Source organism: Argopecten irradians, chromosome 1 (assembly GCF_041381155.1).
Source record: "Argopecten irradians isolate NY chromosome 1, Ai_NY, whole genome shotgun sequence".
NCBI lineage: Eukaryota > Metazoa > Mollusca > Bivalvia > Pectinida > Pectinidae > Argopecten > Argopecten irradians.
In genome coordinates, this window is record NC_091134.1 from 10,938,564 (window position 1) to 10,957,573 (window position 19,010).

At 35.5% G+C, this 19,010-nt stretch overlaps 2 protein-coding genes across 2 annotated transcripts; one reads left to right on the forward strand and one right to left on the reverse strand.

Moving 5' to 3' along the window:
* Window positions 1-4,122: 4,122 nt before the first annotated feature.
* On the reverse strand, window positions 4,123-9,132 carry LOC138317462 (cilia- and flagella-associated protein 107-like). Its single transcript, XM_069259145.1, has 3 exons — window positions 8,931-9,132; window positions 7,391-7,682; window positions 4,123-7,084 (listed from the first exon to the last, which is right to left on the reverse strand). The coding sequence occupies exons 1-3, from the start codon at window positions 9,033-9,035 to the stop codon at window positions 6,822-6,824; spliced, it is 660 nt and encodes a 219-aa protein (XP_069115246.1). The 5' UTR covers window positions 9,036-9,132; the 3' UTR covers window positions 4,123-6,821.
* A 6,105-nt stretch (window positions 9,133-15,237) lies between these two features.
* On the forward strand, window positions 15,238-18,838 carry LOC138317470 (calmodulin-alpha-like). Its single transcript, XM_069259155.1, has 5 exons — window positions 15,238-15,434; window positions 16,383-16,413; window positions 16,958-17,107; window positions 17,992-18,231; window positions 18,519-18,838. Exons 1-5 carry the CDS (start codon window positions 15,432-15,434, stop codon window positions 18,542-18,544), a joined length of 450 nt encoding a protein of 149 aa, XP_069115256.1. The 5' UTR covers window positions 15,238-15,431; the 3' UTR covers window positions 18,545-18,838.
* Window positions 18,839-19,010: the final 172 nt, after the last annotated feature.

The window sequence follows — 19,010 nt, forward strand, 5'->3', positions numbered from 1 at the left end:
TTTTTTTTCCATCACTCATCAGGTGTTCATTCTTTTTCTTTGTCATATGTGAACCTTCATTCCGTTTTGTCAACAAAATGTTGTTAGTTTTTTATTTATTTATTGTCTCTAACTGGAAAATAAAACCTTTTGACGTATGTATTTCTGTGTGCTATTTAATATAATACAAACTAGTATTTAATACTTATAGTACTAATCTACTCAACTAATCAAAAAAATCAATAAGTTTAAGGTTAACTCTTTGCTCCAATCACGGGAAGAGTCATGGTTTTTAGCTCACCTGGCCCGAAGGGCCGGTGAGCTTATGTCATGGCGCGGCGTCCGTCGTCCGTCGTCCGTCCGTCCGTCGTCCGTCCGTCTGTCCGTCAACATTTCCTTTAAATCGCTACTAGTCATAGAGTTTTGCATGGATTGTAACCAAATTTGGCCACAAGCATCCTTGGGGGAGGGGTAAAAGAACTTGTATAAATTTTGGCTCTGACCCCCCGGGGGCAGGAGGGGTGGGGCCCAATAGGGGAAATAAAGGAAATCCTATAAATCGCTACTTGTCCTAGAGTTCTGCATGGATTGTAACCAAATTTGGCCACAAACATCCTTGGGGGAGGGGGAACAGAACTTGTATAAATTTTGGCTCTGACCCCCCGGGGGTAGGAGGGGCAGGGTCCAATAGGGGAAATAGAGGTAAATCCTTTAAAACCCTACTTGTCCTAGAGTTCTGCATGGATTGTAACCAAAATTAGCCACAAACATCCTTGGGGGAAAGGGAACAGAACTTGTATAAATTTTGGCTCTGATCCCCCAAGGGGCAGGAGGGGCGGGGCCCAATAGGGGAAATAGAGGTAAATCCTTTAAATCGCTACTAGTCAGAGTTCTGCATGGAATGTAACCAAATTTGGCCAGAAATATCCTTGGGAGAATATGAACTGAGTTTGTATAAATTTTGGCTCTGGTCCCGGGGGGCAGGAGGGGCGGGGCCCAATAGGGGAATTATAAGTAAATCCTAAAAATCGGTACTTGTCCTAGAGTTCTGCATGGATTGTAACCAAATTTGGCCATAAACATCCTTGGGGGTAGGAGAACAGAACTTGTATAAATTTTGGCTCTGACCCTCCGGGGGCAGGAGAGGGGGGGGCGCCCAATAGGGGAAATAAAGGTAAATCCTTTAAATCGCTACTAGTCATAGAGTTCTGCATGGAATGTAACCAAATTTGGCCATAAATAATCCTTTTTGGAAGGGAAACAGAACTTGTATAAATTTTGGCTCTGGCCCCCCGGGGGCAGAACGGGTGGGGCCCAATAGGGGAAATAAAGGTAAATCCTATAAATCGCTACTTGTCCTAGAGTTTTGCTTGGATTGTGACCAAATTTGGCCATTAACATCCTTGGGGGAAGGGGAACAGAACTTGTATAAATTTTGGCTCTGACCCCCTGGGGAAAGAGGGGTGGGGCCCAATAGGGGATTTAGAGGTTAATATTAAAATTCCTTCAGAAAAGAAACAATGAACCTGTATTCAGAACATTACTTGGCATTACAAACCAGGTGAGCGATACAGGCCCTCTGGGCCTCTTGTTTAGGTTATTTGTTTGGCAGAGTTAGGATAACTGTCGTCACGAGTGTAAGATTCTATTTATCACATAATTTTTATTAACAGAAATATAAATGAAACTTTTTTTTAATTTTGTCCCTGTATAAAACAGTAGAAATCCAGCTCAGATGTGACTTTTCCATTCCATAAAGCCAAGAATTTCACATTGCATACATTATTTATTTCTGTATGATTATAAGGCATTATACATGTTTGTCTGTCCATTTGACTGTTTTTACAGCTAAATTCATCAAACCTTACAGTTTTCAATAGATTGCTGAAGAAAGAATAACATGTCAAAATTTTCACCCAGTTATGGCAACTGTGGGATATGGACACATATTACTTTTGATTAACTAAGTCACTGTAACCTAATTATTCAAACTTGCATCTGCTTCCATATATGAAATTCACAAACCCATGACCCAAGCAAAAACTACAAAAAATATCTTTTTAACTTAATTAATTATGACTTGAACAATGGAAATATAAATTTTCACCAATTCAACCCTGAAATTATGGCATTGATAAGCCCGTTAAATTCACCAAACAGCCTAGAAAAGTCCTTGAATTATATATTTGTTCTAAAATGACATTTGATTCCTCATTCAAAATTTGAATTATAGCGCAAAATGAACATGAAATTTGATCAAACTTACCATGGCAGTGTTATTGGGGAATATACCTGAACTCCAGATTTTTAATTCCGGACTCCAGATTGATTGTTTTATAGCTCACCTGGCCCGAAGGGCCGGTGAGCTTTTGCCGTGGCGCAGCGAACATCATCCATCGTCCGTCCGTCGTCCGTCAACATTTCCTTTAAATCGCTACTTGTCATAAAGTACTGCATGGATTTTTACAAAATTTGGTCAGAAACTTCCTTAGGGGAAGAGATCAGATTTTGCATAAATGGTGACCCTGACCTCCCTGGGGCAGAGGGGCTGGGCCCAATAGGGAAAATAAAGATAATTCCTTTAAATCACTACTAGTCATAAAGTACTTGATGGATTTTTGGCCACAAACATTCTTTGGGAAGGGGAACAGAACTTGTATAAATTTTGGCTCTGACCCCCTGGGGGCAGGAGATGCGGGGCCCAATAGGGGAAATAGAGGTAAATCCTATAAAACGCTACTTGTCCTAGAGTTCTGCATGGATTGTAACCAAATTTGGCCACAAACATCCTTTGAGGAAGGGGAAGAGAACTTGTATAAATTTTGGCTCTGACCCCCCGGGGGCAGGAGGGGCGGGGCCCAATAGGGGAAATAGAGGTAAATCCTATAAATCGCTACTTGTCCTAGAGTTCTGCTAGAATTGTAACCAAATTTGGCCACAAACATCCTTGGGGGAAGGGGAAGAGAACTTGTATAAATTTTGGCTCTGACCCCCCGGGGGCAGGAGGGGCGGGGCCCAATAGGGAAATAAGAGGTAAATATTCAAATTCCTTCAGAAAAGAAACAATGAACCTGTATTCAGAACATGACTTGACATTACAAACCAGGTGAGCGATACAGGCCCTCTGGGCCTCTTGTTCTAATTGTCAAAGTCTTGTGATAATTACTAACAAAAAACCAGGTGAGCGATACAGGCCCTCTGGGCCTCTTGTATAAATTTTGGCACTGACCCCCAGGGAGCAGGAGGGGCGGGGCCCAATAGGGGTAATAGAGGTAAATCCTATAAACCGCTACTTGTTCTAGAGCTCTACATGGATTGTAACCAAATTTGGCCACAAACATCCTTGGGGGAAGGGGAACAGAACTTGTATGAATTTTGGCTCTGATCCCCCGTGAGCAGGAGGGGCGGGGCCCAATAGGGGTAATAGAGGTAAATCCTATAAACCGCTACTTGTCCTAGAGCTCTACATGGATTGTAACCAAATTTGGCCACAAACATCCTTGGGGAAAGGGGAACAGAATTTGTATAAATTTTGGCTCTGACCCCCCGGGCGGAGGAGGGGCGGGGCACAATAGGGGAAATAGAGGTAAATCCTATAAATTGCTACTTGTCCTAGAGTTCTGCATGGATTGTAACCAAATTTGGCCACAAACATCCTTGGGGAAAGGGGAACAGAATTTGTATAAATTTTGGCTCTGACCCACGGGGCAGGAGGGGCGGGGCCCAATAGGGAAATAAGAGGTAAATATTCAAATTCCTTCAGAAAAGAAACAATGAACCTGTATTCAGAACATGACTTGACATTACAAACCAGGTGAGCGATACAGGCCCTCTGGGCCTCTTGTTTAACTAATTTGCCAGTCATAATCATCAGTGATGGTAAATGATCAATTCAGGAATTGTTTCAAAAGAGCACCGCCTCACTTTTGGCCTATCTAGAGTTGAGCGTTCGCCCCTGTGAGGAAGACTCTGGGTTCTGTCCCCTGGCCGAGACACACCAAAGTCTATAATAGTGGTAGTTTCTACTCCTGCTTAGCGCACAACAAACAGGGAGTGGGAAGACTGGTTCGCCCGTTGTCAGTATAATGTGACCCGGTGGGGTTTGTAATTATGTTAAAATGCTTTAAACAACAAACACAAAAATAGAATTTTAACAATGTATTTATTGATGCAAAACACCTAAAACATGTATCACAGTCAATGGAAATCACATTTCTATAGTTATAACAGAAAACTTTCTGACATAATACACTCCAGGTTTAAATTATAAAACTTGTGGAATAGACAATCTTTAAATATTCAAATTCTATATTTGGTCTCAATCTGTTCAGTAAACTGCCCTCTCTGTTATGTCAGCTAGAGATTGAAAGACACGGAGATCTATCTTTATTTCAAGTGAACAGGTAGAACAATTTTCGTTTATTTTTAATTATTATAAAAACAATTATTATATTAACATACAGTTAATTATGAGATGTTTGAGTGTTGGGACACTTGAAGATGATATAAATATATCAAAAGAACTATTTTATGGGTTTTTAAGAATTTAAAAACTCATTGAATGTGCAATGATTACAAAAATGAAAAAGGCAACACAAATGAAATAGAATTCTAACAGATATATTGGTAATACTTTGTAAAACCTTATATGTTCCATCTTCAATAACAACAAAACCATTTTTATACTTCAAACTTGTGAAGTCCATCTTCAATTCTAACAAACAGAATACTTGTCCATTATTCAAATAACAATCTTCAATTCTTTAATACTAGTTTCCTTTTTCACACTTGAATTATAAAGATGTGTGCTTCACGACGTAACAATACTGTGAATCTATATGTAATACTGGTAATGATATATATATTGTAGCAAAGAATAACAAGAAAACAAACAAAAAACCAAAAAGCCAACAATAGTTACAGCTATATATAAATATATCTTTAAAATAAATCCTCTAGATAATGAGATTATATCAGTCGAGCTTGAGCAATATAGTTTGATATATACATAAGCATCATCAGTAAATATTTAGCATATATTATTTGTAGGAGAGTTTTTACAATTTTGTCTGCTCTAAGTAGCACAAATGTACCCTTTTGTTTTACAATGAAAAAAGAATTTCAAGAAAATCGTGCTAGATCATGTACCACAAAGGTGCTTAGCACGCTGATTACAGCATGGCCTAGAGTTAAAATAAGTTTTTTTTAAACTTTTGCAATTGTAATTACAATTGCATTGACTGGAATAAAACACAAAAATAAATTTGAGCAAATCCATAGTTAAAAGTTAGCACTGTTGTGGCTATTGTATTTTGCTCCAAATTTGATCAAATTGGGACAGTTTCTGTCATTTTCTGTACTTTAATATAAGTTTGAGCTAATTTATTACTAGGGATAGCATTTATTAGAGAGATTCAAAGATTGGCAAAATATTAGTTTAGATTTAATCATCAACTCCATGTAAAATTGGAATTTAATACTGATGTGGAATCTAGATTGATCTACTGAGTATAATTATCTTACAGTGTTAGCAGATGAAAATACAAAATTATTGAAATCTCGCTTGTTTGTGTGTTAACATGTTATATTGTTCAAGACTGCTAGTCATCAATTACTATCACCAATTACTATCACTAATTATGATCATCAATTTAAAAATTACTCTCTTTACTAATGTTAAGCATTTAAAACTGTTCAGTATTTTTTTATCAATGACAAATACTTTGAATATAGACATTATCAGCGAGAGTATACAATAAAATTCAAAATATATCAATCACTTAATTAAATCAAGGTTTCATTCAAGAATGATAAATCAATTAAAAAATAATTGTAAGATATCACATGATTTGGAATATATCACAGCAATTCGGTAAACAAAAAGCAGCAAACGGCATTATAAATATCCATAATACTGTACAAAGACTGCCCCGACAAGGGGCTTGTAATAACCACATAGATACAGAAAGATGATCTTAATGACAAAATGAGCTTTACACAAAGACTAGAAAAAGGTGCAGGAACTTGCATGTTACATACAGGAAAATATTTATCTGTGTATGCCTAATGTTTACAAGAAAATAAAAAATTTGTAACAATTTCAATCAACCTTACTTACACTATGTCCCATTGAAAATTTCACCAGAAATCCAGGCGAAATAATCCGGAAGGTTTTGTATAAAAAATACAAAAGTCACAATTTTCACATTGTAAATGTTTTTGATAGTTTAAAAAATTAAAAGAGAAAAAGGAAAAAAATGCACAAATAACTTGAATAATCATCTGACATGCCAATAAATATCTGATAATTGAAAAATAACCTGATTAATTACTAGAGAATGAAAATTGAATGCTGTTATCTAAGGGAGGCACTATCAAAATGGTTCTGATAAAATTCAGACACTGTAGAAAAAGAAAAGATCAAAATTCATCTTTTTTTGTTAATTCAAATGTGGTAATATGAAATTAAAAATAGACAGCATATAAATTTAACAATAGAGTAAAATTTATTTCACAAAATGAAATTTTGTAGGTATAATTTGTAACCTATTTTTCTGTGTACCCTTAATTTGTAATATCACATTTATTATTCAAAGGAAATTGTGTTCAAAATACAATTTAGTACACCATTATATTCATTTCACACAAAAAAATTGTGTTTATATACATTGATGAATACAATAAAAAAATTTATAATTTCATAAGTTACAAGATATCAAAAAGTAAAATTTCAACTTATAATCACATAAATGTACGATATTTAACTCTACAATACAATGGATTTTGTATGTAAGATTATATGCCCTTACTGAACACAAAAAATGATGTTCATAGCTCAATGACTATGCCAGTGCTGGCAACTTCTCCGGGGATTTGTAAACAGAAGTATTTCGGAGGTGAAGATCTTTGTTGATTTTGTTGACGGGATGAAGACTGGTAGACATATTTTTGGGGATAGCGAACCTTGCCTTTACCATGCTGTCTGTAGGGTGCTTGAGGAAGGAATTCTGGTATGTTGATGAGTAGTCTCCCTTTGTTTCATCAGCAATTTGGCTCTGCCACTTATTTTGAAGATGTTCTAGCAGTCCGAAATTTGTTGGCTTTCCTTAAAAAAATAATAAAAAAGTAATGTAATTGTGATGGAAAGTTAATTAAATTCTATTTAATAATAATGATCGTACTGATTAGTATGACCTTAAATTTGACAAAAATGTTTATATACTTTTGATTGAAAATGTTCAGTGTGGGATGAGGAATCTTCGCTCCATCAATTTCTTGCATTTTTTATTTTTTTTTTTATTTATTTGTATATTTTTTTTTTATTGTGCTCATACAATTTTTTTTAAAAAACAAATCTCATGCACAAGTTATATAATTCTGCCAAAAATAAATGAGGCTATATTTATTGTACCTTGAAGGGGATAATCTGATTTCTCAGGTGCCCATGAGAGTTTGTGGCTATTCCAATCTCGTAATCCTGGTAAATCGTTGTTTTCTGTCCAGCGGCCATTATAGTGCTCGTCATACCAGGACACGGTGTTGTTGGAGTAACGTTTACCATGATGATAAAATATATGCTCTGGTCCAAGACCATTGTTTTTCAACAAAGCTTTCCTCCTTACCAACACGTCGGGACGGTGGCCTTTGAAATTACGAAAATCTGCCCTGTGAGTGCTGTTGTGTTTCTGATCTCCTTTATTGAACTGCAATGATATAGTAGATTTGTGTGAATGAAATTTTATTTTACCATTTACTGGCTCAGCAAACAATTCATGTATGTCATAGAAGCTGAAAGAGATGCATGTGTTAATATGAATATATACTCCCTAACTGGTACACATATACATGTAAATTAAGCTAACCATATAGGTGTTTAGCACGCTGGTAAGTCAAAGATCCACTATTATTCTATTACGGCCCTTTCCAGAGGGAACTGTTCTCCTATACCTCGCCAGACAACACTATAGGAGAACTGTTCCCGAGGGAATTTTTTTTTTTTTAATTTTTTTTATTAGTTTAACGTCCTATTAACAGCCAGCGTCATTTAAGGACGTGCCAGGTTTGTTGGTGGAGGAAAGCCGGAGTTCCCGGAGAAAAAACCACCGACCAGCGGTCAGTACCTGGCAACTGCCCCACATGGGATTCGAACCCAGAGGTGGAGGGCATGTGGTAATATGTCGGTACAACGTAACCACTTGGCCACCGCGGCCCCTTAATCCCGAGGGAAAGGGCCATAACAGATTTAGTACGTCACATGGCATTCATTCTGACGTCATATATTTGGTCGCGTGCTCATTCCCGGGGGACTATACTTTAGTATAGTTCCCGTAGTCAGGAAAAGTCTCCTGTTGTCAAGACGGACAGAAAACTGTTGCAAAATAGACCATGGCTGTTATCCAATCGCATTACTAGTAATTATCATGTGATGTACTAAAGACTAATATATAGAGAGTGTCTCTAGTGGGTCTTTGACTTACTAGCGTGCTAAACACCTATCTCGCTAGCCCGAGACACTCTGGCCCTGACATCAGACCGCTAGACATTATGACAGATAGATGTCTGGTTTAGGGCCAGAGCGTACTGCTATATAAAAACATGGAATAAGCCGACACTGTTTGGTATCGGTCTAGGTCATACTGGATATTGACTAAAATGTGGACCAGTAAGTTCTGTGTTATGGATTCAATCCCATTTTGCTTATAAAATTACATGTAGATTCGGGTTTGTCTAAACCATCATGTAGGATACATGTATGTATGTATGTGATGATAATTAACGTTCAAAATATGAAAGTTATAGTTAAGAATTAGGAAGGTTAGACATCTCAATGAGTAAAGGAAGTTTATTTTATATGATTATTAAAGGAAAACGTTTTATGACCTATGAAACAGTTATTGAATGTTGCCAGTGTTAGCAATGCTGAAGATAACAGCGATACTGTATTTACTTACTGTATACCGTTCCTCTGACCAGTTTCCTATCAAAACGCCTGGTGCAAACTTTTGTTCTATCCTCCATCCAGGCAAATGCCATTTCTGTGGATCCCCTTGAGCCATTACTTTTTTATCAGGTCACACTTTATATTCCTAATATGTTCCCCCCGTTAATTACTTGTAGCTCGACAACCACACATATATCAATCCGCAACAACTGTTTTTATTTCTATCTCCACCAAAGATATTACAAAAGGTGTTCATTTTTACACTACAATTTGAAAGATTATTGTGTTAAAAATGTTTTTTTAATCTTGTACATCTTCCTTTCTTGTCCTGTAATGAAATTGTGATGAACTATATTTTTGTGCGGTAGTACAACAGCGAACCACTGTTGCTACAACGTTGCTATTCATTCGATACCTCTCAGTTATTTTCCAAGTATTCTATTAAAATCTTCCGAATGATTCGTTGGCGGGAAACTACAAAGTGAAAGCAGAGTAACTTACAACAAAATATCTCGAGATATATAAAATATCTTTAAACTATTTTGCTGATCAATTGTTTCCAAATATACATATATGTATAATCATGATAATAGCCGTAGAATTCACATAGCAAATTGTCCTAGCCGATTAAAAATTGTCCACCCAGAACAGACTTTACCGAAATGGTTTGTTTTTCCTCAATAGTAATAACAGAAACATGTTTGACAGTTATGTATATATGTTTCTAGTCATAGTCATACGATTCTTCTCAACCCTGTTATCCAGCTCTTATACTTACACGATATAATAAGTTTCACATTATAAATCCTTGTCAAGGACGTATTAAAATTATCTACATATGAGTTATTTCACTTTAATTACTGTCAGAAACTGCATAAAGATGACAGGGAGCGGGACCTCCGGTTTAAAAAGGCATTTTGCCTTGGCTAACTACTTTTAAGTGTATTCTTTTAAACATGATATTTTTGCATAAATACAAAGTTTAAACATTATATCATGGTTTGATGTGATCAGTTTTCCCGATTTATGATATTAAATGTGATTTTTGAAAGCATGAAAATAAGAAATTTTACCTGGGTTCTTTTTTCGAAAATAAGGCATTCAAAACAGGAAGTGAGTTTTGACCAAGTTCTAATCAATCATTAAGGAGGAACAGGAGTTGTATAGATCAAACAACAACATGTTACATGTTCTGTGTAATTTCCCTTGAACAATTTCTGTCGTGTAATGTGAATGAGTATGTTGCTTCCAACACTCTGGTCGGTCCCGTCTTCTACGTACTCTAGCCGTATCATAGTCTTCTTAATAATTAAGAAGCCCCCAAAGACTTAGTTTTAAGATGCTTGTTGGGGCAATAGCGTGAGAAAGTATTAATTGCATTTTTTAAATTTGTGTAGGCATGCGTGTACATATGATAAAATGTAAGATATTAATAAGTGTGTGGTTATTATTGAACGCTTGTGGGGGCAAAGGACATTATGGTGGCATATTTCTGCCATCGAGTTGCCGACTTACATGTACGACTTAATGATGTCGACATAATTAAGGCATTAAATCGACATCATATCGGAAGATGTCGACATAAACAGAAGAATATGTCGACTTACCACATGTTCATGCCCACATAATGATTCCATATACACTTAGACAAAGTTTGTGTTAGCTTACAGAAGGCTTAGGGTAGACTTTGATTGTGAAACATTGATAAATTGAAGATTACATGTTGTGCCAGATGTCAAAGTTTATGTATATACTTGACACTTACTTGAAACGTCATCTAATAAAGTTGTGTTGAAATTATAATTGATGTTGACCAAGAAATATACCAGTCTAAATTTTGGTTGAATAATGCATGGAAAGTGAATTATAATCTTAACTTTTCCACTTTGTGAAAAATCCTTCAAAACGGATTATCCCCCTTGATTGAAATATTATGACAAACCATGTACATTTGCTATGATATGAAGGTTTTTTTTTTCATTTTTTTTAATTAAAAAATGAAAGCAGATTAAATTTATTAATCAAATATGTGGATGAATTTAATTTAAAAAAAATAATATCAAAGCAAAATATTTATGATTGTAATTCTATTGTTGTTGTTTTTGTACTTGCTGTAAAGTGAGAAAAACCATGTTGTGGAGAAGAAGTTTGTTAGAATTTGAATTGTTTGCAAATGGATGAGAGTTGAGAATGAGCAGAAGGCAATAAGGATATATATGTCTAACAGTCACCTGAATTCCAATATGCACAGTTATAGATAAGGTTTTGCTTTTAAATAAATAATAAATATGCTCAGCCCTGTGACTTGGCACATAGGTCAAGATCACTGATTTGAACAAACTTTGCATCTCTTCATCCCAGCATGCTATGGCCCAATATCATGTCCATGTATGAGGTTCTTTGTTATTAAGAAGATTGTAAATTGTTTGCAACAGACACTGGTTGATGCCGGCCAAAAGACAATTGCAATAGGTCACTTGAAGCTTCACTCCCACGGGAGGAGATTAATTCAACACACAACCATTATATACTTTATATAGACAGTGGCGACGCTGACAGGAAATTAATGAAGATGCAAAATGGCGTGCGAGCGTTGAAGGGTCGAGATTTGTGTGGGGGTTCGGGGGTCTCACCCGGAAAAAAATATTACGATTTAGAATGGCTGAGATGAGTTTTACGATGTATTTTGATGATTTGATGATTTTGCGAGCGCCTGATGCGCGAGATTTTGGTGTTTGGGGGGTCTGGGAGTCTTATCCGAAAAAAAAAAAATTACGATTTTGATGATTTTGCAAGCGCCGGATGCGCGAGATTTTTTTTTTTTTTTTTTGTGTTGGGAGGGGGAGGGGGTCCGGGGGTCTCCCCCGGGAAAAAATAATACGATTTAGAATGGCCGAGATGAGTTTTGAGATGTATTTTGAGAAAGCGTTCTTAACGTGGTAATTTAATTGTCTTGCTAAGACATATAAGCAAATTAATATTTTAAGAAACATGTTTTGAATAGTAGAATCCCTTGATGGACATTTTTAGTCTAGTTCATGTGTATTGAATTTTAGTGTTAAAGATTTGAACATTACGTGATTGAACGTTTTAGGAAATGTGCCGCAAAGCGGCAAAATTTTCTAAAATGAAGTACGAAAAATGTGCAGGAGGACTCTTTTTCTTCCTAGGCCCCTGCAGTTGCACATTAAATTTTAATGAACTTAGTACCCACTACTGACTGATGTAAATCATGCCAATAAAATATGGATCTTTTCTCTATATCTGTAATTCTTTACCTTTTTCTTTCCTCTTTGAAATGTTTTATAACATGGGAAAACTAAAAATGAAGTCTATATAGCAGTAATAAAAAAACATAGCCATCTGTCAGCCATGTTTTTTTTTTTTAATGAAACAATACTGTATGTATAAGCACCATATATATATTGGCCTATCAAGCCCATGAAATCAGTCAGGGATGAGGTATCAATTTAACCTTTTAATCTATGAAAAGTATTTGATTCCATTACATCTGTTACATTTCCTATGAAATTTGAGCAAATAATGCTCATAAATGTTTTATATAAACTATGGTTAATTCGACCCTCTCCGCCTGGGGAAAATTCCGAGACCCAAGAGCCATGAAATTCACAATATTGATAGAGGGCCTTGAGACCTTTCAATCTATGAAGAGTATTTCTGACAAACAAAATGATACATTTTTGTTCGGAACCTACCGAAGCATAATGAGTTAGGTCCTAGGTCCCAATTTACCAGGCGTGAAGCTGCCATGTCAGCACATTTACAGTATAAGCCCGTGCATGCACATCATTTTCCTCAGTTTGTGTACACATGTATTCGATTTCCAGAAATCTAAGTGGGCTACACGAAAACTTAACCATTTGTTTGGAAAGTATATGGAAAATAAACAATGTTATGATAGTATATTGCTTAGCAATTTCAAATGGTGGAAATCAAACCACGATCTGTGGGGGATTTTCCCCATAAGGGTACAAAACACGCGTTCGTAGTGAAACAAGTCACGTGCTTATACCTCATTCATGCCATTGGCCGAAATAAATGTGGAATTGTATTATGGGTAACTAATGATCACATGAGTGTGTGTTTACTTCCAAATATAGTGATTTCTCTGACCTGGTATTTAGTATATATAATTTGGCCTTTTGACGAAGATCTTATTTTCTCTGTGTTATATGTATCTGTTCTGAAACCTAAATCAGGTAATTATATATATAAATATAAATTCAGAATTCTATGAATTTAGCCGGGAGTAGCCGATCTTCGCTGATCCTAGATTAGACGGTTAGACCTATTGAATCGGTCGATTCGCAATATATCATTTATTTACAAAACGTGAAAATGGCAGTTTTATAATTCATTTCAGTTCATTATTTACAGTAAAACAGTACATATGTGCAAGTCAGAATGATATGCATGCAATATTAATGCCATTTTGGAGTCTAGATATTTTCAAATAAACCAATTTTTCCGAGGAAATGGCAAGGAAACTATCACCATATTTGGAAGTAAACACACAATCACGTGATCACTAGTTACCCATAATACAATTGTATATTCCGACCAATTGCATGAATGAGGTCATAAGCACGTGACTTGTTTTACTATTAACTACAAAAATAGATGCAGATGTATTCAGAGTTCTGAGTTTAAAATCGCGTCCAGGGAGGATTTTTAGCCCAAAGCTTGAATCTGGCCATTAAGACCATAACAAAAATTCGTTGTGCCTTTATATACATGTAAGTGTATCGAGGGATGTAAATATTTATGTATATATGGACTGTGAAAGCTAACAAGGAAAGTTGGTTTCCCAATGTGTATTGTGTACCTGTACTGTGACCTTTATGGCTTTTAAATTACGTAACTGGTATTTTTCGTTATTCGCAAGAAAATAAAACATGGAAAAATAATTGTTTTGCATTTTTCATTCATTCTTTTAATATAGTATAGTACGGTATGTACTACATGGACTTACATGTAGTACGAATGCCAATCCAAAAAATACACACACAGCTTTTAAACAAATTTTCAACTAACGGTTATATATATAAATAAATAATGATGGCCAACTTAGGATGGAAATGCACTCTAACTTCCTCATCTCGGACTAACAGCTACATACACGCAGGCTACAGCTGCATGGCTGGGATGTGCAGGATCACAATTTTAAAATTTTGAAATCAAATAAATGAAAACCTGAATTAACAAAATCAACGTCGATCTCTGCTGTATGGTGCCTTGCTGCAAATACACAGTGCTTTATGAAAGGGTGGCCTTTGATTTCCACTTATCTTTTAGTTTAGATGTCGACAACAATACCTGACAAGTCGGTGTCACACCCGAGCATAAACAGGATTAATCGCTGAGTTACCGACTTTCTACATAATTATCTCGGAATCATTATGTGGGCATGAACATGTGGTAAGTCGACATATTCTTCTGTTTATGTCGATATCTTCCGATATGATGTCGACTTAATGCCTTAATTATGTCGACATCATTAAGTCGTAAGTCGGCAACTCGATGGCAGAAATATGCCACCATGATATCCTTTGCCACCACACGCGTTCTATAATAACCACACACTTATTAATATCTTACATTTTATCATATGTACACGCATGTCTACACAAATTTAAAAAATGCAATTAATATTTTCTCACGCTATTGTCCCACCAAGCATCTTAAAACTAAGTCTTTGAGGGCTTCTTAATTATTAAGAAGACTATGATACGGCTAGAGTACGTAGAAGACGGGACCGAACAGAGTGTTGGAAGCAATATACTCATTTACATTACACGACAGAAATTGTACAAGGGAAATTACACAGAACATGTAACAAGTTGTTGTTTGATCTATAGAACTCCTTTTCCTCAATAACGATTGATTAGAACCTGGTTCGTAAGCTCTATGTCAAATTCAATCCCAAGTCGCAAGGTTTTGTTTCAGAAAATAAATAAACCATTAGTATCGTGCAACGTCTCGTTTACGTATAATTATAGATTTATAACCTCCTACCCGGCGTTTTATTTGCCTTGTAACAATGGCCGCGTAACAATAGAACGCCGGCTACAGTAACCATTGTATGTAACTTCTCTCAACGAATGAATTAAATGTTCTTTTAAGACATCGATCGACCAGAAAGATATCACATAATACTATCTAAGTATTGTGTTCCTTGCGTGAGCTACGCTTGGAAAACTATACAATTTAAGCACTTAACACCAAGTAGAAAATTAACAATACAATTACGCAAAACTATATATACATCGAAAATAAAACTTGCGTACAAACGGATCTTAACGTCACACAAATAGGAAATTATAGTGAAGTAAACATGAAGGAATTTAATGATACTCTTTAACTGTGTTTAATTAGTGTCAGGTCAAGAATATATTAAATCAAGCTAACCAGGAATTGGTGATCCAAATACGTCTCCCATGTATATGGTGCTGGTATAGAGACTTCACACAACGACAACGCCACAGCCAACATGGTAAGTAATACATATATAATTCTTCAGTTTGTTGTAATTTCCTGAAATATTATATATAAAGTTAAAGCATACATTTGAATAGGTGTAGTTTTGGGGTTTTCCATATATAATTGTGAGAAGAAAATAATTGTAAAAAAAATGGTGTTAGCTTTAGAGCTTATACATGTCCTATATAGTGATATGATCACTAGGTATTAGTGAAATTCACTAATTCTGAACTAGCGTTATAAACATATTGGTTATTTATGTAAAAATACCCAATACATATGTATTTTATATGTCTTTAACAGGGTCAAATGGATTTATGATCATATATATTCATGTATTAGCCTAATGTGTTCAAATATGAACGCATTAGATTTTAAAGCTTTGAAAATTTATCCGTTTATCAAATTTCTTTTTTTTTTCACGTGATTTCTTACATGAATCATGCTCCAGATTTTTTACTGGCGAATTACTAAATTTTGACGTTCTATAATGGTATCTGTGCCTAATTGCTCAGAAGTATAGTGGTACGTATATGACCAAAGCAATAAGCTTGATATTTTTTTCATAGGTCATGTGCTACAGAACATTCCTTATCTTCCTATCTTTCTTACAAAGGACAATGCGAAGGGATATTTGAAGCATTTGAGAACTTCATGAATTTGTGTCCTGATATCCATTTATAACTTATTTCCATCGTTATTTGAAAAAAATACCTTTATTCTATCTTATCTTCGTTTTCTTTGGTGTCTTAATTTTAACGTTTTCCCATCATTCACAATTTACATATGTGGCTTTCTTTGTTTCACACCCATTCAATAATGTACGATGTTACATGGTATCATTTCGAGAGCAAACCCGATATGTCACCATCAATATAGAATATCCTATATCAAGGTTTACAAATAAGAAGTATCAAATCCTACAATGACGTATTCTATAAAGCTTGGTTCACCATTACAGGCAGACGAGTTGACAGAGGATGAAATAGCAGGTATGTCATGGATATTCAATTTAAATATATTACATGATAGATGGGTTTTTTTATCAACTTTGTAACAAATATTTAAACATTCATTGAAAAAGGTTCTTGATAAATTGTCATATTCAGAAATCATCGTTCATTCAACGAAATTTGACATTATTTTTAGTGTTACATTTGTTATGTAAATGATTGACGTTAAACAACTATAGGCAAATATGTTATACATCCATTAACTATATTTATCTTGATAAATAACAACTCTGTATCATTATTTATACTGGACAGGCACGTGTTCGGAACGGTAAAGTAATAAGAAAATTGAGCCACGATCTCTGGTTCCTAATTTTAAATTACAGTTTCGAACGATAAGGGGAGGTTCAATCTGATCTTGATGAAACAGTTACAGTCATTCCTCGGTAACTCGAGTTCCAAGTGTTCAAGTTACCGATGTTCGACTGTTATAATATATGAATACGTTTTGTGTAATTGCATTCCATGAACCGAATTATCCAAAAGTCAATTATAATCCACATATACCCTTTTCTGTAATTAGAGATAAAAGAAGCCTTTAGCTTAGTGGACAAAGATGGCGACGGGGCTATTTCCACGAAGGAAGTCGGAAATGTAATGAGGTCACTAGGTCAAAACCCTTCCGAGCAGGAACTCCAGGAAAGGATAGATGAACTAGAGGAGGAGGATAAAGGTAATGATCTGTCCTTCTGTGTTTTAACGTGTCTTAATTAACTAATACATATATCGTCGTTCCAAACAAATCATATCCTGGCTAGAAGGTCAACCGTATATAATGATATAATGAATGCTGCCATATTAGCATGGGCAGTAGTCCGAATTAAATTAAAATTTAATATTTTTTGTAATAGCTATAGAACCAGATATTTATAAAGAGTAAGTTTTATAAGCGTCATCGCCATAAACTACAATCTATGTTCTTATATACATGTGGTCTCAATCTCAAATGGGTGGCTACATGTGTGTCAGTTCACGGTCATGGGTATTTCATCAAGTTTAGTGTCTCTGCATAGTAGTTAAAGATGGTAATGCATGTTGAAAATATTCTTGTTGAGATAAAACGATTATTCAATTTCGAACCCCGATAATCCAACTTGAAATAAACAATAAACATTGGACTCATCTGACAATGTGTCACTTCCTTAAACAAGTTATTGATATACAGGGGTGTCTACAACCCATTTTAAAGATAAAATACTTGTGAATCTTTTTAACTTTAATTATCAGCTTTAAACCTCTTGAATTGCACGTTACATTTGGTGGCAACGGTGGGATTCGATCATGCATCCGAAGATATCTCAAACCAGGCATATTGATCTCACAAAGTTAGTGTATCATTTATTTGGCTGATATTATAAATATGATTCCACCATAACATCATCTTATCCATAACCATCCTGTAACATCGTTCAAGAGGATTCTAGTGGAGTTAGGATATCCACCATTGTCCTATGCATGCATGAACCGACATTTCAAACAGCCGCAGCATGTTCAGTAATTATTTGCTATTTTGTACGCCAATTCAACAGTAATTAAGCTTTTTATACTTTTGTGTAGGTGGCCTGGTAGAATTCCCGGCATTTCTGGCGTTGATGTCTAAATCTATGAAGGAGAAAGATACGGAGGAGGACCTTCGGGAGGCCTTCAGAGTTTTTGATAAAGACGGCAATGGCTACATAGCTACACCAGACCTCCGGCAGGCGATGATTAATTTAGGAGAGAAACTAACAGACGAGGAAGTGGAAGAAATGATCAAGGAGGCTGATAAAACAGGTTCTGGGCAGATTGCATTTGAAGGTATATTCCTATTAAACAAATTGATTATAAAGACTCTTCCTTCTCTTCTCTCTCCCCTCTTCCTCAGCCCCTCATACCTTTTTCCCTCATAACCCAATTCCTCATCTCAATCAGCTCCGCCTCCTCATTTTCCAACTTCGCCTCCTCCGCAGCTGCTCCCATTTTGTTGCTCTTTTCCTTCTCCCCTCATCCCTTCCTCCTCCTGTCGCATTCCTAGGATATCTTTTAACAATTCTATAGAAGAATAGAAAATCAATGTATAATTTCATGTTTCTTTTGATTTACAGAATTCGCCGCTCATATACTAAGTTGAAGAACATCAACCCAGCAGAAGGATCATTTTTAAGTATGTCAGCTCAAAAGAAGAAGAAATTATCAAGAAGACAATTAGACTACGTACCAAGCGATGAACGATTCTGTAGAATTCTTTACTTCGTACGAGAATTTAACTGTATCACGTTGAGTTCACCATGAAACGTTTAAGTCTTTTTGGACCTGATGAATTCCATTTCTTTTTGTATAACCTATTGATATGTGGAGGTGCTATTAATTTTCTACACATCTGATATATCCTTCAACAACGTGTAATTATGTCAATTATCCTTAATAAATTTTGTACATAAATAGGAAGTGCAGTTTCACTTTTTTTGTTAATTGATAATTACCGGGTAATATAGCGTTATGTATGCAAACTGCAGAGCGTACTGCAGAATGATACTGAGAAAAAAAACATTTGAACAAAAAAAAAAAAAAAACCACACAAAAATCTCATACTGTAC

Bases quoted from the DNA above. Each gene is read 5' to 3' on its own strand.
- LOC138317462 (XM_069259145.1), bottom strand. From the start codon at position 9,035: ATGGCTCAAGGGGATCCACAGAAATGGCATTTGCCTGGATGGAGGATA. The intron at 7,683-8,930 runs GTAAGTAAATAC...ATATCATTGCAG, and splicing joins GGTCAGAGGAACGGTATACA to TTCAATAAAGGAGATCAGAA. The intron at 7,085-7,390 runs GTACAATAAATA...TATTTTTTTAAG, and splicing joins ATCAGATTATCCCCTTCAAG to GAAAGCCAACAAATTTCGGA.
- LOC138317470 (XM_069259155.1), top strand. The intron at 17,108-17,991 runs GTAATGATCTGT...ACTTTTGTGTAG, and splicing joins ACTAGAGGAGGAGGATAAAG to GTGGCCTGGTAGAATTCCCG. The intron at 18,232-18,518 runs GTATATTCCTAT...TTTGATTTACAG, and splicing joins TGGGCAGATTGCATTTGAAG to AATTCGCCGCTCATATACTA.